This window comes from Bos grunniens, chromosome 11, assembly GCF_055505025.1.
Source record: "Bos grunniens cultivar Pamir isolate PY7600 chromosome 11, Bosgru_T2T1.0, whole genome shotgun sequence".
In the NCBI taxonomy this organism is placed as follows: Eukaryota; Metazoa; Chordata; class Mammalia; order Artiodactyla; family Bovidae; genus Bos; species Bos grunniens.
In genome coordinates, this window is record NC_141175.1 from 60,472,403 (window position 1) to 60,495,111 (window position 22,709).

The 22,709-nt window shown below is 41.4% G+C and overlaps 1 non-coding gene and 1 gene segment (V, D, J or C); one reads left to right on the plus strand and one right to left on the minus strand.

The window, feature by feature from the left end:
• LOC147363176 (immunoglobulin kappa light chain-like) overlaps positions 1 to 22,316 on the minus strand; it is a 50,479-nt gene extending 28,163 nt beyond the window's left edge. The window contains 4 exon segments of the C gene segment in view: positions 10,792 to 11,087; positions 11,211 to 11,293; positions 12,398 to 12,512; positions 22,217 to 22,316. Of these exon segments, the coding sequence occupies positions 10,792 to 11,087; positions 11,211 to 11,293; positions 12,398 to 12,453 (435 nt within the window).
• On the plus strand, positions 10,282 to 10,353 carry TRNAS-GGA (transfer RNA serine (anticodon GGA)). Its single transcript has one exon. It is a non-coding gene; the product is annotated as a tRNA-Ser (tRNA).
• Positions 22,317 to 22,709: the final 393 nt, after the last annotated feature.

Sequence of the window (22,709 nt, forward strand, 5' to 3'; positions counted from 1 at the left end):
CCAGGCTCCTATGTCCGTGGGATTTCCCAGGCAAGAATAGTGGAGTGGGTTGCCATTCTCTTCTCTGGGGGATCTTCCCAACCCAGGGATCAAACCCATGTCTTTTATATCTCCTGCATTGACAGGTAGATTCTTTACCACTAGCGCCACAAGGGAAGCCACTCTGTTTATGGAAATATTATCTTTACATGCCTGATTTTTCTGTTTTCTCATGGCCATATTCTCTCCTTCTGTTATTTATTTCAAGTTAAGCAACATTTTGTGATTTTGGTTTCTATCCCAATATATTCAATTTTGAAAAAGAGCATAAGATTTGTGATGCACCGAGGGCTCTCTGCAAGTCACCTACAACATCCCCCTCTTTCTGTGTCACAGTCTTCACCAGAGGATAGGTCCTTTTTCTTTCTAGAATGTTCCTCAGACTCATAGACCTAAACATCACATATCTCTTCCCAAAGGATAAAACATATGCCTCCAACTCCTGGACAAAACAGACATGGAGGGCAGTGGTGGCCCCAGAACTCACCCCCTATCCTCTTTCTCATCCCCACTCCATCCTCACCTGGGACCCAGAGCAGGAGGAGCCCCAGGAGCTGAGCAGAACTTCATTTTGAGAGTTCATCTGATGAGTCATGATAAGTCAAAGCAAGACTAGAGCTGATCTTTTATGTCAGACTTAAAGTTCTCACCTGAAGTGTTTTATCTGAGGCCTTTCTTAGGGACCAAAATGCAAATGCCCTGGTGGGTGCAGTCACATGGAGAGTGCCAATGGGAGGATAAGGGGCTCTCGAGAGAGGGCAGAGAAATATAAAATGTCTATGTTTGAGGGAAAACCAACAGAGATAAAATCAATGCTTCCCAATGGGAAAGAGATGTAATTAAATGTTTCCTTCATTTCCTCAGCCAGTTTTCTATTTCTTTAGTACTTTTCCAGTTACATTTACACTTCTCTTTAATAAGCTTGCTGCTGCTGCTGCTAAGTCGCTTCAGTCGTGTCCGACTCTGTGAGACCCCATAGACGGCAGCCCACCAGGCTCTGCCGTCTCTGGAATTCTCCAGGCAAGAACACTGGAGTGGGTTGCCATTTCCTTCTCCAGTGCATAAAAGTGAAAAGGGAAAGTGAAGTCGTTCAGTCATGTCCGACTCCTAGGGACCCCACGGACTGCAGCCTTCCAGGCTCCTCCGTCCATGGGATTTTACAGGCAAGAGTACCGGAGTGGGTTGCCATTGCCTTCTCCTTAATAAACTTAAGTTTCATAAATATTCAGTAATGCTTATTCTCTTTTCATGTTTTTTATTTAAAACATGAAATAAATGTTTGTACTTTTTTGTACTCGGTTTGTACTTTTTTAAAAATTGAGATTAAAACAAATGCAGGGTAAATGGCAGAAATCTTATTTGTGCAACTGAGTCAAGTTTATATAAGTTCACTGACCAGATCGTTTCCAAACACCTCTCTCAAGGAGCTTTTGGGTCAATAATAACTCCTCCTAGTGCAACAAGGTAGTTGTTATTGTCACATCTGTCACAATAGTTTGATTTTTCCTGGACTTGAACATTATGTAAATTGAAGCAAGCATTTTTTGTTTCTATCTTCTTTACCTTTGTTATTCCTTCCTGTGGATTTGAGTCAGTTGATCTGAAGGGTTTTCTTTTGTAGTTTTTATAGGCATACCTGCTAGCAATGACTTCTCTTCACTTTTGTTTATTAGGGGATATTTTTACATTTCTTTGTTTTCAAAAAATAGTTTCATTATAAAATTCTTGTTGCCTTTTTTTTTTTTCCTTTTGGCACTTTAAATCTGTCACTGTTTTGTAATATCTACTGGTCATGATAAAAATTTAGTCAATGAGATTAGTCCCTCCTTATCCGAAGTGTCACCTCCAGCAGTTTCAGGCACCAGCAGTCAAGCATTTTGAAATTACTGCTCTCCCCAGGGATCTGGTGGAGGTATGGTCAGGTCATGTGGAAATCTGTTATAAACAATACGAAGAAAATCTTTCCTGGAGAAGTAAATGAGAATTGATTTAACAGTATAGAATTACTATTTCACAAATCATGGAATACTTGATTATCAGATTCAAAGAAGGAGCACTCATTCATTTTCAGGCTAAAAAGTGTGAGAACTTGTGGATTAGAGAATGAATGGAGAATCACATTGATTAATTTGCATATATTGAAGAATCTTTGCATCCCTGAGATAAATTCCACTGGATTGTGGTGTATGATCCTTTTAATGTGTTGTTGGATTCAGTTTGCTAGTATTTTGTTGAGGATTTTCCACTCTATGTTCATCAGTGATATTGGCCTGTAATTTTCTTGTTTGTGAAATCTTTGCTGCTTTTGGTATCAAGAAGATGCTGCTTCTTAGAATGAGTTTGGGAGTATTTCACTCTCTGGCATTTTTGGCAGAGTTTGAAAAGGATAAGTGCTATATCTTCTCTAAATTTTGATAGAATTAATCTGTGAAGCCATTTGGGTCTGGACTTTGGTTCATTGGAAGATTTTTAACACAGATTCAATTTCATTGCTTGTGACTGGTCTGTTTATATTTTCTATTTCTTCCTGGAATGGATGGAGAGAGAGTGCTGGGGAAGAGGAGAAAGAGCTGTGTAATGAAGACACCTTCGCAAAACCCTAAAAGACACAGGCTTCTTTGCCTTGTGTGGAGCCAGAGAGCAGAGTGAGGACCAGAGGCACTGCTCCCAGCCTTTAGACTGTATGCATTCAATATGGTTTAAAGAAGCAATTTAAATCTCCCCATAAATAGTGACATAAAACCACGATATACTTGATGTAGAGAATACAGAAAAGTGTCCACTCCTTCTGTAAGCATCTAGTGGACACCACGTCCTGTGAGATTACTAAATGGAGTGACGCTTAGATCCAATCAGAACTGAGACCTTAAGGATCAACTTTCCTGTGCAGCCATCACCCTGTCCTCACAATACCTTCCAGGGGAACTGAGGGATGCAGTGAGACAGAAACCAAAAATTGACACATAGGTTAAACTAGCAGAGAACAACAAAAGTGTGGTATAAGCAGAGATTAACTGAATAGCTGAGGACCCCAACCTTAACCACACCACCGTAACTCCATTGCCAAGTAGAAATCCTTTGCTTTCTCTTCTTTTGTCTCTCTCAAAACACTGCTTTATTGATGTTATTCCAAATTGTAAGACAATCTCTGTACATTCAGAAATTAGAGCTTTATCCACAGCCACAGTGGTTAACACACTGAACCTTGAAGGCAAACCATCTCAGTTGGATTGGAGCTCCATAACTTACTTGGTTGTATGATATCAATCAAATTTTTGAACTCTTTTTACCTCAGTTTCCATACTTGTGAAATTGTGAAAACAGTAGTAGATACTTTACAGTATATTTCTATACATAACTATATTTCACCCACAGCCAGGGTTCAGCGTCATCTTTTATCCAACAGGTTCACAAGTCTCTTAATCTTAATTTATCCATCAGTTCTGAAGCCCATAGATCTACAGTCATGGCCCTTCAGACTCTTTCAGTGTGTTTTCTCCCACTGCCCATTATATTTTGTCCTGTGAAAGACTAGAATGTCACATTGCTGTTCTCTTTCTTACATAATCCTTATTCAATTTTTAAAATCGTTTCACTTTGTCTCCAAAACTTAGCCCATGACATAGAATAAGGAAAACTACTATTATCAGTTTGGGGCCTACTCTAGGGTATTTTTTCAAGTGTTTTGGACCTTATTTTCAATACTAAGAAGCATAAGAATAAAAAAATAAATAAAGAGTAAGTCTAAGGAAAAAAAAACACATAATTCAACTATAAAAAAAAGAAGCATATGCTTGAGAATGGTATTTTGTAATGTGGAGTGTTTTATTCAATCATGGATCAAAAAATTAATTTAGTGGGCAGTGAGCAATTTTTTAATGATATAAACTAGAATAATAAAATAAAATAAAATGAGCTAAAATAGAAAGAGGATCCCTGTGCATGTTGTGTATATTAATGAGAATTACTGCTTCATGGGTTTATTTTTCATTTATGTTAAACATATATGGTCTATATGTGTGTACTGGTGACTCAAATATTTTAGCATTGATGACTTATGGAATCCCTGTGCTACACTGGATTTTTCCAGTTTCCTTATTATGACTAAGAGGTTCAGTATTATTCCTGTTAGTTTGAGGGAAAAAGCAGAGGAAACTTATTAAGATCAAGCAGTCGAAGCAGAAGGTTGTTGCTGCTGTTGTAATTATGGAATAAAATAGGAGAAAAAATAGCTGAAAGATTTACAAGTTGTTCTCTTCCTCGTACTCACAGTTTCTTTACAGATGTACAGAGGATGGTCCAGGAATCTCTGACTCCTCCAGAGTTCATTCTATTCTAAATGTCTTTCTTGGCATGGTATTGCTTTGAGTGACATGCTAGATGGACCTGGGAGGTGGACTTGAGTATTGGGAGGAAATGTTGGAACCTCAGGTACTGGTTAGAAGGATAGGGGACTAGTGGGTTTATAGGTTTAATTAGGTGCCATTTATTTCTATGACAGAGGAGACACAATAAATCAGACTCAATCCCGGAAGAGTTATTGGATTATTTTGTATTTAGGAATTATTACTGTTATTTTTTGGCTGCACCTTGTGGCTTGCAGGATCTTAGTTCCCCAACCAGGGATTGAACCTGCACCCTCAGCAGTAAAAGCACAGAGTCCTAATTCCTGCACCCCCAGGGAATTTCCTTAAGAATTATGAATACTTGTTAAATAGGTTTTTTAAAATTAAAAGTAATTTCACATTAAAAAGTTATCTACCCCCACTGAGTTTTGGAGGATACCATCGTCTTGGCTTTGAAGTAGAGATTTGCATTACTTATGTGAGTTATATCTGTGAGGAGCAGGAAAATTCTGCATTGTTTGGGAAGAGTGCTTGAGTAGTGATCACATTTTTTGAAGGAGAATGTTCTGTCACAGCACTTTCCACACTATTAAATTTAAACAGGGCAAATCGTCTCATACCTAAAAGAATAAACAGGTCATATAGTCGCACTGTTGAAATGGAGTAGTACCCTAGGATCCTTGGGCTCCCCTCATGTCCTCTGCCTACCTTTTGTCTGTGGAAAACTTTAGTCAAAGAAAGAGTTTAATCAGAGAAGTGAGAACATATGAAAACAAAGGAAAACAATCAAAGGAGACCAAATAACAATGTAGTCATTAAGCATAGTCACGGAGAAGGCAATGGGGCAATGACACCCCACTCCAGTACTCCTGAGTGGAAAATCCCATGGATGGAGGAGCCTGGTGGGCTGCAGTCCATGGGGTCGCTAAGAGTCGGACACGACTGAGTGACTTCACTTTGACTTCTCACTTTCATGCATTGGAGAAGGAAATGGTAACCCACTCCGGTGTTCTTGCCTGGAGAATCCCAGGGACGGGGGAGCCTGGTGGGCTGCCGTCTATGGGGTCGCACAGAGTCGGACACGACTGAAGCAACTTAGCAGCAGCAGCAAGCATAGTCAAGGACCTTTAGCTATTTCTCAAGAGCTATAGATAATAGCCATATCTCAGCTGTATCCTGTGAGCCGTCTTATAGATACTAGAACACCAGGTGGAGAAGGTAACTACATGATGATCAGACTGTACCCAGGACATGAGCTGCCACAATTCAGAGAACTGGCCTCAAAGAAATGGGAATGAATGGAGCCTGGAACTGAAGATTAACTGTACCTAAAACAACCAAGCTGGTCAACCATCAGTGACCAACGTGAAGATGACTGTCAGAGCTGACCGTGCTGCTTCTGCATGTAGCCCCTTCCTTCTGTCTACAAAAGCTCTCGCCCTACTGGTTGCCAGTGGTGGTGGGGAGTCAGCCTTTGGACAGGTGTCTGCCACCCTCCCCCTACCAGATGCCAACATCTGAAATAAATCAAACGTTCCTTTCCACCAACCTGACTGTTTATTGGCTTTTGAGCGGCAAGCAGCCGGACCGACTTTGGTGTTGCTTTTGGCAACACCATCACCAAGAAGGAAACAAAGTATATGGCCCTCTTACTATTTGCAAGTGAATAAAAAAATGCTATAGAGCTCTGGATTCATTTTTTTGGGAACTTTCCTGACTTGTCATTTACTATCATGTACTGAATATTGAAATCAGAATAAAATGAGTTTTAATCATATTCCATGAAATTCAACCCTGCTTTCCTGAACTCCATCACAGTAACTCCAAGGATAGTTGTGGGAGCATAGAAAGCAACAGGTGCGGTCTGAACTCAAGGGTCAGCAGATAGCAAAAGAGGATTATTCCTGACCTGTGCACTATGTGAGGGTGGTCCAAGGCCGGTGACTCTGTAGTATCTCTAACCTGCAGGCCTCTAACTGTGGGCAAGGTACTTGTCTTAAACCAATCTACTGAACCAGAATAAAGCCTGAAATTAGAGATGGATGCACTCCTGATGAAGGTCATACGAACCTACATTGGGTTCTGCTAATACTAGGCTAAGTACCTATTGAGAATTAACTGTCCTGGCTGGTTACGGTGACTCTTTCTGAAGTCCAGAGCCTGGGTCAGTACCCTGAGTTTTTCCTTGTCCATAGACTGGAAAATTCAATATTTTTAAGATTTTATTTCTGAAAATTTGACATGTAGAGTCTATGTAATCCAACTAAAATCCACAAAGGATTTTTTGAAGTTGAAAAGATGATCCTAGAATTTGTCTGGAAATTCAAAGAACCAGGAAAACCTTAAAGAATAAAAATAAAGTCAGTAGACTTATAATATCATTCTTCTAGATTATTATAAAACTACAATGATCAACAGTGTGTGCCCTAGGTACATAGATAGATAAACAGACAAATGAGACAGAACAGAATCAGGAAGAAGAGCTGGGACTTCCCAGATGGTCCAGTGGTTAAGACTTCACCCTCCAATGCTGGGGGTGTGGGTTTGATCCCTTATTAGGGAGCTAAGATCCCATGTGCCTCCCGGCCAAAAAATTAAAACATAAAACACAAGGAATAGTATAACAAATTCAATAAAGAGTTTAAAAATCTTAAAAATAGAGAAAAAGAGCCACATGCACAATCACTTGGTTTCTAACAGATGCACTAATTGCTAAGTCGCTTCAGTCGTGTCCGACTCTGTGCGACCCCATAGACGGCAGCCCACCAGGCTCCGCCGTCCCTGGGATTCTCCAGGCAAGAACACTGGAGTGGGTTGTCATTTCCTTCTCCAATGCATGAAAGTGAGAAGTCAGAGTGAAGTCGCTCAGTCGTGTCCGACCCTCGGCGACCCCATGGACTGCAGCCTTCCAGGCTCCTCCATCCATGGGATTTTCCAGGCAGGAGTACTGGACGGGGGTGCCATTAAAGTGGGGTATAATTTCCTAGTTTTTTGCTTATTTATTTTTGTTTCACAATAAATGGTGAGGAGCTATTAGATATGGAAATGTAAATAAAATTCTGATTCATCTAACACTAGGCAAAAGTATAAATTAGAGTTAGTTTTCATGTGAGAGGTAAAATACTGAGGCTTCTAAAAGAAAGTTTAGGAAAATATCTTTGGGCCCTAAAAGTAGCCAAAATTTATTGAACAGGACACACATGTAAACTCATGAAGCAAACACAAAAGAACAATAGAGATTAACCAGTGCAAGTGTTAGCTGCTCAGTTGTGTCCACTCTTTGTGACCCCATGGACTGCAGCCCACCAGGCTCCTCTGTCCATGGGATTCTCCAGGCAAGAATATTGGAGTGGGTAGCCATTCCCATTTCTAGGGGATCTTCCTGACCCAGGATTGAACCCGGGTCTCCCACAGTGTAGGCAGGTTCTTCAAATATATATTTTATGTGTTATATATAATTCATACTACATAAATAGCATAAAAATGTCTATGTAGACATATAAAGGGATTCCCAGGTGGCTCAGATGGTAAAGAATCTGTCTGCAATGCAGGAGACTCAGTTTTGATCCCTGGATCAGGAAGATCCCCTGGAGAATGAAATGGCTACCCACTCTAGTATTCTTGCCTGGAGAATCGCTTGAACAGAGGCGCTTGGTGGGCTACAGTCCATGGGGTCATAGAGTCAGACATGGCTGACTGTCTGACTCAGTCAGACGTGCAAGCATGCAGACATATAAAGAGTCTTTGAGCATGATTGGTCATCAGGGAAATATAAATTTTCAATACAATACCACTTCATTTTTATCAATACAGATATTATAAAATGTCTGGCAATACCAAATATTGGAAAGGACTGCAGCAATTGGAACTTGTATACATGGCTGGAGGATTTTTTAATACACTCATCATTTTGGAAAACTATTTTGCAGTGTTTACCAAACCCATCCTAATCCTATGACTTGGCACTTCCGCACTTAGGAATGTACCCAAGGAAAATGAGTGTATAATTCCACAAAAGACATTGCAAGAATATTCCAGGGACTTCTCTGGTGATCCAGTGGTTAAGAGTTCACTTTCTAATGCAGGGGATGCAGGTTTGATCCCTGGTCAGGGAGCTAAGATCCCAGAGGCCACAGAGCAACGAAGTCCTTGTTCTGCAACTAGAGGAAAACCCATTTGCTGAAACAAAAGATCCTGCCTTCCACAGCCAAATAAATAAGTAAATAAATATTAAGAAAAGAATATTCCAAAAATAACTTGATTCATACAACCTAAAAACAACTCTTTAATTAAAGAATGAATAAATTAATTTTTATATGTTCATATATAAGAGAATTATTCTGCAGTGAAAAGGAACACATGACTGCCATACCACCAACACAGATGAAGTTTAAAATGTACATGTTGAATAACTAACAGGAAGGTAAGGGGATTCCGCTTATGCCCCCACAAAGTACAGCTTCCCCTATTAACAACATCACTCACCAGAGTGACACCTCTGTTACATTTGATGGACCTATATTGACACATTAAGATCATTGGAAGCCCATAGTTTACCTGAGGGAACACTGTTGGTGTACATTCTATGGGTTTGGACAAATGTTCAATGAAACGCATTCATCATTTTAATATTACACAGAATACTTTCATAAACCTGGAAACTCTCTGTGCTCTGCCTATTTATCCTTCTCCTCTACTGTACCCAATCTCTGGCAACCACTGACCTTTTAATTATCTTCATAATCCAGCCATTAAGAATGTCATATAGTGGGAATCATGTAATATGTAGCCATTCTAGATAGACGTCTTTCACTTAGTAATATGCATTTAAGTTTGCTCCATGTCTTTTGTGGCTTGATAGCTATTTCTTTTTCAGAGCTGAGTAATATTCCATGAGCTTCCCTGGTGGCTCAGTGGTAAAGAACCTATCTGCCAATGCAGGAGACATGGGTTCTATCCCTGGGTTGGGAAGATCCCTTGGAGAAGGAAATGGCAACTCATTCCAGTATTCTTGCCTGGGAAATCCTATGGACAGAAGGAGCCTGGTGGGCTACAATCCATGGGGTCACAAAAGAGTCAGACATGACTTAGTGACTAAACAGCAAAGATATTCCATAGTCTGAATGTGCAAGAATTTATTTACCCATTCATTTACTGAAGAACATCTTGATTACTTCCAAATGTGAGCAACTATGAATAAAGCTGCTATTAAATCCATGTGTAGGTGAATTTAAGTTTTAAACTAATTTTGGTAAATACCAAGAAGGGCTATTCCTGGATCAAAAGTGAGGGTATGTATGGGTATCTACCTAGGTAAACACTCTCCAGGTGTTCACAGGCTACAGCTGAGTGGGGTTAGAGTAGGTTCATCGGCTCTTCAGGTTCACCGCTTATGCTGGGTAATAAGTCCGCTTATTATTACCTGGTTCTCTGTGGGGTTAGTATCCTTCTGGGTCCCTTGATAGACAATGTTGAATCTTACAATTCCCACACCAAGGAGGGCAATTCCCACACCTGGAGCACTAGAGAATCACTTATTTCTTCCACTGCTTCACCTAGTATCACACTCCCCAGACTTTGAAAGGTTATATTTAAGACTCACACTCCATGTACTTTTCCTTTTTATTTTTTAGTGGAGGATAATTACAATATTGTGTTGGTTTCTGCCATACCTCAACATGAATCAGCCATAAGTATATGTATGTACCCTCCCTTTTGAATCTCCCTCCCACCTCCCAGCCCATCCTACCCCTATAGGTTGTCACAGAGCCCCGGATTAGAACTCCCTGCATCACGCAGCAAATTCCCACCGCCTATCTATTTTACATATGGTTGAGAATAGCATTGGAACAAACATTTTTATGTATTTAAAAAAATCACTGCCTGGAATATGGAGTCCCTGATGGCTCAGAGGTTAAAGCGTCTGCCTGGAATGCAGGAGACCCAGGTTCGATCCCTGGGTTGGGAAGATCCCCTGGAGAAGGAAAATGGCAACCCACTCGAGTACTCTTGCCTGGAGAATCCCATGGAGGGAGGATCCTGGTAGGCTACAGTCCATGGGGTCGAAAAGAGTTGGACACGACTGAGCGATGTAGACTGGCTTTTCTTTTGCTGAGTGAACTCTGACTGGTGTCACAAACCAGACTCTGCAGGTATAATCATCTGTCTTTTATTAAATCAGGTGGGGAAGAGTCATGTCTATGCTGCTGACACTGAGGAGGAGCAAGGAGTCAGTGTGCTGAGGAGGCTCCCTGCCCCTTCTACCAGACCTTCCAGTGGCATTCAAAGCATGGGTGCATCTCCAAAATGCTCTCAGCAGATGGAGGCACCCAGAGCAGCTGGGGCAGCCCAGTCGCACACATCTCCTCACTTGGGTGGTTTGTGTTTGGGTGTGTAACACTGTGGGAGGTGTACTATAATCCTGTTGACAGTAATAATTTGCAGCATCGTCAGCCTCCAGGCTGCTGATGGTGAGGGTGAAATCTGTCCCAGATCCACTGCCACTGAATCGGGATGGGACTCTGGTGTACCGGCTGGTTGCATAATAGATCAGGAGCTTGGGAGCTTCCCCTGGTTTCTGTTGATACCAGTTTAAGTAGTGGCTAACGCTCTGATTGGCCTGGCAAGTGATGGAGACTCTGTCTCCTAGAGAAGCAGACAGGTAGGAGGGAGACTGGGTCACCTGGATGTCACATCTGGCACCTGAGATTGGAAACATAAAAACACATCTCCATGTTATTACTAATGATACAAGAGGACTATCCTGTAGGATCAGGCAGTACTGATCACACAGGCAGAGTTAATTCTAAAGCTCTTCATCCTTACCTGGGAGGAGCCAGAGCAGCAGGAGACTGAGGAGCTGAGTGGGGGCCTTCATGTTCACTCTGAGTCCTGACTGGGACTGATTTCTGCACAAGATGTGATCAGAGCATTAATAAGTCTCCAGGGCAGTGGGTTGATCTCCAGTAATATGCAAATTAGCAGAGAGTTGGGCATAGCTGCAGGGCTGGCCAATCTCCATAACACAGCACAGGTGCAATGTCTGCCAGATGCCCAAGTCTGATGAGAGCAGCTCAAATTTGTCTATGGACAGTGTGTTTCTCTCTGGAGGTCAAGGCATTGAATCTGTTTAGTGTTCTTTCAGTACAGTGCTATTTTGCTATTTTCAGTGTTCATACAATGCTTTTATTGCTACTTTTTCATCTAAGACAGGTTCTACCAGACATGATGCATTCAAAGGAACTGCCAGAAATTTTAGAAGATCTCTGCATTTGATATCTGGTGATATCATTGGGCCCAGAGCATCTTCTTTTTTGATCTGATTCCCTGATGCGTTTGAGGTGATAAATTGTCAATACACAGAGAGAACCCAGGATAACTATAGAGTTTCCCCTCCATATTTAACAATGTACTGATGGATACAGACATGTGAGTAATTTACTGATATTATAGAAAAATTCCTCTGAAGTTATATTAAAGGAGAAACCTGAAGAGCGAAGATTAGTTGTTTACACTAGATGGAGCAGTAAAGCTCAAAATTCATTAGGCATCAGATGGCACACTCTGAAAGGCTTTGTTTTAGTAGTGGGGCAAAATTGCCCCTATATTAAATGCCATTTTGGTCTTTCCTAATAAAGCTTAAAAGCAAGGCTTTAATAGAGTCCAACAGTTTCAACTGACAAGATTAGGTACCATAGAAGAAAATATTAATGACTTTAGCAATAGAAAATATCTAAATTGGGCACAGTGGGAAAAAGATATTGAAGAAATACAATAAAATGAGCAGAGCATGAAATGAGCTATGACAACTTCAAGTCATCTATTGTGTATATAACTGAAGTTCTAAAGAGGAAGAGGTAGTGAGAGGAAGCACAAAAAATATTTGAATGCATCACTAGAGTTTTCCAGATTTTAAGAAGTTATTCCCAGGGCTTTCAAAATTAAAAAGCCAAAGTCAGCTCAAAACCATGAATTCAGTGGCTAAATAGAGAAGCCCAATAAAAATCACACACCTTTTCCATAACTCCCACTGCGGTCCTGGCTGTAGTTGTAAATACGTTTCTAACATGTGGGTGGTCAGGGGAAAATCAGGAAATTATCTTTGAAATGAAAACACCAGCCGCACAACTGAAAAGTAGAGTTAATATTGGTTAGTCCTCTTGGGATTATGAAGGCAACATATACATTTTGGCTCAGATGGTAAAGAATTTGGCTACAATGTACAAGACCTGGGTTTGATCCCTGGGTTGGAAAGATCCCTTGGAGGAGGCCATGGCCCCACTCCAGTATTCTTGCCTGGAGAATCCCTATGGACAGAGGAGCCTGGTGGGCTACAGTTCATGGGGTCACATAGAGTCGGACATGACTAAAGCATGCATGCACAGTCAACAAAGATTGACAATTTAAGTTGTTGCTGGAGGAAATAATTAATACAGGAATTTACATATTGATGGAATATGGATGCATGTTACTGACCGCAGCAGATCCAGCCCATGTCTCAAGAGGAGGAATGATATCTTGCTTCCCTCAGAGACCACAGTGGGGCCCTTGGTTTCTTTCCTGTGTGTTGTAAGTTGGGGCATCTCACAGTTTCAGATCAGGTCATCTGTACTGTTTTCAGCTCTTCAGGACAAGTGTGTAGCTCTGGGGTTTCCGTGGACAAGACTGAGAGGAGTGAGGTTTGTGAAGACCTTCTGGGATGTCAGGCATCTCCTTCAGTCTTCTCGCATCTCCTTGGAGCATGCTAGACAGCATGTCTGGTTTAGTCTGGTTTCCTTCTTTCTTTCTCTGGGTTTAACTGTCCATTGGCAACCTTCCTAAGGAGGATCCTGTCAGTTACCATAAGAGGTAAACTGAACACAGCAGGGAGATGAACTGGTAGGCAGGTCTCTAGGGATAAGACACAGTCTTGTGGTCACCCTACAGTGCAGGAGATGCGGGTTCAATCCCTGGGTTGGGAATATCCCCTGGAGGAGGGCATGGGAATCTTCCTAGCTCACGGGTTTTCTCCACCACTCAGCACAAGGCAGCTCCTCTCCAGGTGTCCCCATCACATCTGAGCCCGTTCAAGCCTTAGGGGCTCCTGTTGAAAATGGGACAGTAGCACTCAGGATCTCAGCACTCCTAAGAACAGCCTTCTGTCTTGTGTTTCTGCTGCGTTTGTCTGCCATCTAATGGCAGTTTTGTGATACAGTTATAAAATTTTCAATGTGGAATCTCAAAGCATTTTGACTGTGAGATTTTTACTGGTATTAATACTTCTGAAGCTGATACTGTTTCTTCCACACAAAATTTCTATCCTCAATAATCCAGTCATCTAAATAGGAATTCAGGAAAGATATTGGTCATAAAAGAGTTAGGGCTAGGTGCTTGATCCACATGAAATGTCAAAGACATCTCATGGTTTTGGGAAAGAGCATATGGGACAGGAGGGTCCCTGCAGGTACAGTGGCAAGGGCCAGGCAGGTAGGAGCAGGCTCCTAGTCTAGAACTGTCAACCCAGCCTCATCCTCTCATCCCAGAAACCCCTATAGAGAAGTCCTGAGAACCATAGTAGCTGTACCAGCCAAGGAAGCATCAGGACCAAGAGTGTGTGAGGTCTGTGCTCTGAGCCATAACACCACTGAGTGACCAGGGGTGATCTTTTGGACCATTACTGAATAATTGAATTTTCTGTGATGATGAAAGTGCCAGCATTTGCATTGTTCAATATGGCAACCACTGGGGATTCCCAGGTGGCTCTAGTGGTAAAGAATACACCTGCCAACACAGGAGACAAAACAGATGAGGGTTTGATCCCTGGGTCAGGAAGATCCCCTGGAGGAGGGCATGGCAATCCACATTAGCCACAGGTGGCTACTGAGCACCTAGAATGCAGGTAGTGCAACTGAGAAGCTATGTTTTTAATTTTAAGTAATTCTAATTTAAGTTGTGAAGCTATATGTGGTTCATATTTAATATGTTAGAGGGTACAGTTTTAAACTTTCAGTTCGGTTCAGTTCAGTTCAGTGCTCAGTCATGTCCAACTCTTTGCGACCCCATGAATCGCAGCACACCAGGCCTCCCTGTCTATCACCAACTCCCGGAGTTCACTCAGACTCATGTCCATCGAGTCAGTGATACCATCCAGCCATCTCATCCTCTGTTGTCCCCTTCTCCTCTTGCCCCCAATCCCTCCCAGCATCAGAGTCTTTTCCAATGAGTCAACTCTTTGCATGAGGTGGCCAAAGGACTGGAGTTTCAGCTTTAGCATCATTCCTTCCAAAGAAATCCCAGGGATGATCTCCTTCAGAATGGACTGGTTGGATCTCCTTGCAGTCCAAGGGACTCTCAAGAGTCTTCTCCAACACCACAGTTCAAAAGCATCAATTCTTCGGCACTCAGCCTTCTTCACAGTCCAACTCTCACATCCATACATGACCACAGGAAAAACCATAGCCTTGACTAGATGGGCCTTTGTTGGCAAAGCAATGTCTCTGCTTTCGAATATGCTATCTAGGTTGGTCATAACTTTCCTTCCAAGGAGTAAGTGTCTTTTAATTTCATGGCTGCAGTCACCATCTGCAGTGATTTTGGAGCCCCCAAAAATAAAGTTTGACACTGTTTCCACTGTTTCCCCATCTATTTGCCATGATCTTCGTTTTCTGAATGTTGAGCTTTAAGCCAACTTTTTCACTCTCCACTTTCACTTTCATCAAGAGGCTTTTTAGTTCTTCTTCACTTTCTGCCATAAGGGTGGTGTCATCTGCATATCTGAGGTTATTGATATTTCTCCCAGCAATCTTGATTCCAGCTTGTGTTTCTTCCAGTCCAGCGTTTCTCATGATGTACTCTGCATATAAGTTAAATAAGCAGGGTGACAATATACAGCCTTGATGTACTCCTTTTCCTATTTGGAACCAGTCTGTTGTTCCATGTCCAGTTCTAACTGTTGCTTCCTGACCTGCATACAGATTTCTCAAGAGGCAGGTCAGGTGCTCTGGTATTCCCATCTCTTTCAAAATTCTCCACAGTTTATTGTGATCCACACAGTCAAAGGCTTTGGCATAGTCAATAAAGCAGAAATAGATGTTTTTCTGGAACTCTCTTGCTTTTTCCATGATCCAGCAGATGTTGGCAATTTGATCTCTGGTTCCTCTGCCTTTTCTAAAACCAGCTTGAACATCTGGAAGTTCACGGTTCATGTACTGCTGAAGCCTGGCTTGGAGAATTTTGAGCATTACTTTACTAGCATGTGAGATGACTGCAATTGTGCGGTAGTTTGAGCATTCTTTGGCATTGCCTTTCTTTGGGATTGGAATGAAAACTGACCTTTTCCAGTCCTGTGGCCATTGCTGAGTTTTCCAAATTTGCTGGCATATTGAGTGCAGCACTTTCACAGCATCATCTTTCAGGATTTGAAATAGCTCAACTGGAATTCCATCACTTCCACTAGCTTTGTTCATAGTGATGCTTTCTAAGGCCCACTTGACTTCACATTCCAGGATGTCTGGCTCTAGGTCAGTGATCATACCATCATGATTATCTGGGTCGTGAAGATCTTTTTTGTACAGTTCTTCTGTGTATTCTTGCCACCTCTTCTTAATATCTTCTGCTTCTGTTAGGTCCATACCATGTCTGTCCTTTATTGAGCCCATCTTTGCATGAAATATTCCCTTGTTATCTCTAATTTTCTTGAAGAGATCTCTAGCGTTTCCCATTCTGTTGTTTTCCTCTATTTCTTTGCACTGATTGCTGAGGAAGGCTTTCTTATCTCTTCTTGCTATTCTTTGGAACTCTGCATTCAGATGCTTATATCTTTCCTTTTCTCCTTTGTTTTTCACTTCTCTTCTTTTCACAGCTATTTGTAAGGCCTCCCCAGACAGCCATTTTGCTTTTTTGCATTTCTTTTCCAATAGCAGTAGCAAAACTTTTGAAAAAAATATTATGTCTGATTTTCCAGGTTTTACAAAATCATTTCCATGACTTCAATCGTTAAAAATCAAGATCAGGTCAAAACCATGAATTCAGTGGCTGAATTTAGGGAAGCCTGAGAAAAATCACACACAGCTCCTTCTGGTGTCCTGGCTGTAGTTGTGAATATGTTTCTAGCATTTGAATGGCCAGGAGAATATCAAGAAATGAAATGAAATTCATTTGAAATGAAATTGTATTTTCAAATGAAAGTGAATTGAAAGTGAAGTCGCTCAGTTGTGTCCGATCCTTAGCGACCCCATGGACTGCAGCCTACCAGGCTCCTTCATCCATGGGATTTTTTAGGCAAGAGTACTGGAGTGGGTTGCCATTGCCTTCTCCATTTCAAATGAAAATACAACCCTAATAACTAAAAAAGAGGCAACACAACTTAGTTTTCTTTGGAGTCTGCAAACTACATATGCATTGTGGAGTCAGTTGTTGTGACTCATTTCTTAATAACTTGTATGTTTGTCAGTTCTGAGTGATCCCAGAAGACAAGAAGACTCTGCACTAAGTACAACCTGCAGTAGACCTTATGACCTACTGGACCAATGATGCTACCGTGCCTGGGGTAGATAGGGACAGTGGATGGATATTACAGAAAGCTCCAGCAGGAGAACCACAGTTCAGACCTCTAGAGTATTATGTTCATTAGACTTGATGGGCAAGAAGTTGCTGGAATGAGAATGACTGGTAAGATATATGTGTGCCAAAGGATGAGATGTAAATCCTACAAAAATTCATGGGCTAATGATTAGTGAATATGGCAGGGGTTCAGATCAATGTGATCTACTCTCCAGTGGTCAATACAATGCCTCTCTCAGTTAGAGGTCATTAGGACACAGGTTGATTTAGAATTCATTCTTGCTGCCTATCTTGGTCACGGCTGGACATAGGATGACTTTTTCAGTTGGCCCCTTCAAGTTGTCCAATATCAATAATCTATACAATGTTAGGGGACTTGCCTAACACAGTGGATGAGAATCACCTGCCAATGCAGGGGACACAGGTTTGATCTTTGGTCTGAGGATTCCACACATTCAGAGCAGCTAAAGCCCATGTACCACGCTACTGAGTCTGCTCTCTAAAGCCTGTGAGCTGCAACTTCTGAAGCCTGAGCACTCCATAGCCTGTGCTCCATGGTAAGAGTAGCCACCACAATGAAAAGTCAGTGAACTGCAATGAAGAGGAGCCCATCCTCATAGTAACTAGACAAAGCCTGCATGCAGCAAGAAGATCCAGAGCAAAAAAGGTAAAATAAAGAAACAATTAAATTATTTATAGAGCTTCCCTGGTAGCTCAGTGGTAAATAACCTGCCTGCAATGCAGGAGACCCCAGTTCAATTCCTGGGTTGGGAAGATTCTCTGGAGAAAGGATAGGCTAACCATTCCAGTATTCTTGGGCTTCTCTGGTGGCTCAGCTGGTAAAATTTTTATACAGCATTAGGAAAGTTGGCTAAAGAATGACCTAAAGAAAAAAATCTTAAAAATTACCGTGCATTTTAAAGTGTAGTTTGTCCTCTAATCTACCCAAGAGGTCTGGAGAGTCACTCAACCAATATTTGTTACACAGTCCAAGAGCTGGTCCAGGAAACAAATTATATGCTGGTACAATATTTGTAGCATAAATATGGGACTTTAACATCTATTGGTAAATAAATCAATTCTTCATAACTGTCTCTCCTGAAATTCTGATATGCTTCCCACTTTTAGGCTGATAATTGTTGCTTATACTGTACTTGGAAATATCTGATTTTATCCATGGCAGATGGTGACTGCATCCATGAAATTAAAACGTGCTTGCTCCTTGGAAGAAAAGCTGTGACAAACTTAGTGTAATAAAAGGCAGAGACATTACTTTGCTGACAAAGGTCCATCTAGTCAAATCTATGGTTTTTCCAGTAGTCATGTATGGATGTGAGAAAGTGAAAGTGTTAGTTGCTCAGTTGTGTCCCACTCTTTGTGACCCCATGGACTGTAGCCTCCCAGGCTCTTCTGCCCTAGGGATTTGCCAGCCAAGAATACTGTGGGTTGCCACTTCCTTCTCCAGGGGATCTCCTGACCCAGGGACCGAGCCCGGTCTCCCACATTAGAGGCAGACTCTTTAAGGTCTGAAGCACCAGGGAAGCCTAGAGATGTGAGAGTTGGACCAAAAAGAAAGCTGAGTGCTAAATAATTGATGCCTTTGAACTGTGTGGTGTTGGAGATGACTCTTGAGAGTCCCTTGGACTGCAAGGATATCCAATCAGTCAATCCTAAAGGAAATCAGCCCTAACTATTCATCGAAAGGACTGCTGCTAAAGCTGAAGCTCCAATACTTTAGCCACCTGATGAGAAGAGCCAATACATTAGAAAAGACCCTAATGCTGGGAAAGCTTGAAGGCAGGAGGAGAAGGGTATGACAGAGGATAAGATGGTTGGATGGCATCACTGACTCAGTGGACATGAGTTTGAGCAAACTCCAGCAGACAGTGATGGACAGGAACACCTACAGTCCATGGGGTCGCAAAGATTCAGACACAACTGGGGGACTGAACAACAGCAATTTATTTTTCAGCGATTCAGTCTTCTGTTTGTTAATTGGTCAGTTTAATCACTATTATCTTTATAAATCACAAGTAATATATTGGTGAGAAAATTATTAACCACATTTCAACTTAAAAGGAAAAAAAAAAGACTGAATAATGAATATCTCAGACCCAGAACATATAGCATCATTGTGAACATAACTATAATGAGAATTTTCATAGCCTGCAATGATTTACATTTTAACTTTAGACAATATTATCTCCATTCACGCCCTTTGAACTAGGACTGTGTTGGAACAGTATTTCAATGTGAGCACAACCAATGTGGGAGTTTTAAAAATAGTGTTTAAATAGGACAATGCTATAGCTGAAGCTGATGCATGAGTTTGAACAAACTCTGGGAGATAGTGGAGGACAGGGAAGCCTGGTGCACTGCAGTCCATGGGGTCGCAGAGTTGGACACGACTTAGCGACTGAACAGCAGCAACAAAAGCTGGTACTATACCTCATTTGTTTCATTTATGTAATCACTTTGCTCAAATGCATGTGTTGTGGGTAGAAGTATATATAAAAACGGTATATATTTAGTTACATAAACTTCTATATACATTAAACATGTATAAATATCTGCAGCAGTAATACATCAAATAAATATATGTGCACAGATTGCATATTATATAAAAACACAAATTTTCCACAAATGAGGTATTTGTCTCAAATTTTCATCAGCTTTGATAAAAAGTTTTTAGTGTCATATGCTTCATCCCAAACAAAGTGAAAATATACATTACAAGAAGTGATATTTCTACATAGAGTGTTTAGACACACAATCACCAATTTTCTCCACACAATAGTATAATGTGATAGAATATTATATGGAAGTAATCTGAATTGTGGGCCTTGATAACATAAACCCAAGTGTAAAGAAAGCTGAGGAAGAGATAAGATTTTGAGATAGTTCAGTTTTCATAAATGTGACCTAATTCCATGTTTTGAAACACACTGTTTTCAACCTATATCCCACTGTTTCCATGAGGTTATAAGATCTGTGCCTATATTCATTTCATTTTTAATTTTGCATTGATTGGAAAGCGAAGCTGGTTTTTTCAGTATATGGCTTTAAAAAGAAACCCTCTTAAATGGCTTCAGTGGGCAAAAACAAACAAACAAACAAACAAACAAAAAAACTCTTCAGCAGAATGAACATACCCTAAAACATAGTTTTTAAGAAGTTGTATAGATCACCTGTTATCTTGTTAAAAAGTAGACCCCTCTTTCTTTTTAGACACCAAAAAGCTATGACCAACCTAGAAAGCATATTAAAAAGCAGAGACATTACTTTGCCAACAAAGGTCCGTATAGTCAAAGCTATGGTTTTTTCAGTAGTCATATATGGATGTGAGAGTTGGACCACAGAGAAAGTTGAGCACTGAAGAATTGACGCTTTTGAACTGTGGTGTTGGATAAGACTCTTGAGAGTCCCTTGGACAGCAAGAAGATCAAAACAGTTGGTCCTAAAGGAAATCAGTCCTGAATATCCACTGGAAGGACTGATGTTGAAGCTGAAGCTCCAATACTTTGGTCACCTGATTCGTGGAACTGACTCATTTGAAAAGACCCTGATGCTGGGAAACATTGAAGGTGGGAGGAGAAGGGGACCACAGAGGATGAGATAGTTGGATGGCATCACTGACTCAATGGACATAAGTTTGAGCAATCTCTGGGAGTTGGTGATGGATCGGAAAGCCTGGCGTGCTTCAGTCCATGGGGTCACAAAGAGTCAGACATAACTGAGCAACTGAACTGAACTCTTAAACCTGAAAACTAAATTTAAGGTGAGTCTGCTCTATTTTTCATTTTGTAATAAGCAACTTCTCAGTGATTCTGATGATGCTGTTTAATCCAAACAATTTTTTAGCAACAAGGTATTTTAAATAAATAGGTAAAAGAATGCTATATCCACATTTTGGTGTTTGGAGTGTTTTGGAAAAGAAAGCTTTTTCAAATGCCTTTGTCAAATGATGTCATATATTTCATGCAGTTTCTTCAGTTTTCTATTTACTGTATTGTTTAATGATTTTCACTTGTTATGAGCCCAGTCTTGCTGTACATATTCAGAAGCACAATCAAATGTATTCTGGGCCCATTATAGGTGGCAATTTTCTGAGATATGATATATATGACCATATGGATTAACCTGCTTTCAAAATTTTCATTATCATCTTCAATTCTGGAAGCACATTTTAAAAACTGATTTTTTGGTGTGGTTTCCTGTAGAGTTGTTTAATGATGGACACTCCAATGAGATTTGGAGGTCAGAAGAGGAATATTCAATATTTATCAGCAACCGCAGGCAGATACATGGACACAGGCAAGACTTAAGAATCACCTGAGGGGCTGCAGGCATCTTGCAACATCAGCATCCCCAAGCCTGGGCATCAGAGACAGGCCACATGAACCCTACATGTGGGTGAACACAGCCTACACTTCCAGTGGCAAATGTGCTCTGGCCTTTGGGGAAGCACCAGGGAATCACTTATTCTACTACTGCCTCACATTCCCCACACATTACAGGTTATAGTTTAGAGTCACATCCTGTGTTAAAAAAAAAAAAAAAAAACCTACTTGGAAGACGTAGATTTGTTTTTCTCTTGCTGAAAATCCTGGTTAGAACCATAAATTAGACTCATGTGTAATCATCCATCCTTTACTTAATCATAAGAGGTGTCATCATGTCTGTTCTGATGGCACTCAGGAGAAGGAAAGAGAGTTAGAGTGCTGGTCCTGCCTCTTCCACCAAAACTTCTAGTCACATCAAAAGCCAGGGTGCATCTCAGAAATGCTCTCAGCAGATGGAGGCACCAAGAATTTCTGGACAGTCTAGCCTCACACATTTGCTCCCCAGGGTGGTTTATGTTTGGGTGTGTAACACTGTAGGAGGTGTACTATCAGTTTGTAAACAGTAATAAGTTGCAGCATCTTCAGCCTCCAGGTGAGAGTGGTGAGAGTGAAATCTGTCCCAGATCTACTGCCACTGAACCGGGATGGGACCCCAGTTCCCAAATTGGATGCTGCATAGAACAGGAGCTTAGGAACTTGCCCTGGTTTCTGCTGATATCTGTCTAACCATTTGCTAATGCTTTAACTGGCCCAGCAAATGATGGATACTCTGTCTCCTAGAGAGGCAGACAAGGAGGATGGAGACTGAGTCATCTGGATGCCACACCTGGCATCTGAGATTGGAAACACAAAAACCCATATCCATGTTATTATTAATGATATAAGAGGACTATCCTGTAGAACCACAATACATGGGCAGAATAAATTCCTATAGTTTTCCGTCCTTACCTGGGAGGATCCAGAGCAGCAGGAGACTGAGGAGCTGAGTGGGGGACCTCATGTTCACTCTGAGTCCTGACTGGGACTGATTTCTGCACAAGATGTGATCAGAACATTAATAAGTCTCCAGGGCAGTGGATTTATCTCCAGTAACATGCAAATCAGCAGAGGATGGGGCCGAGCTGGGCACAGCTGCAGGGCTGGTAGTGTCCATAACACAGCACAGGTGCAGTGTCTGAAAGTGAATGTCACACAGTCATGTCCGACTCTTTGCGACCCCTTGGTCTGTAGCCCTCCAGTCTCCTCCGTCCATGGGATTTTCCAGGCAAGAATACTGGAGTGGGTTGTCATTTCCTTTTCCAGGGGATCTTCCCAACCCAGGGATTGAACACAAGTTTCCTGCATTGAAGGCAGATTCTTTACCATCTGAGCCACCAGGGAAGCCCAGTGTCTGCCAGATGCCCAAGTCTGATCAGAGCAGCTCAAATTTGCCCACGGACAG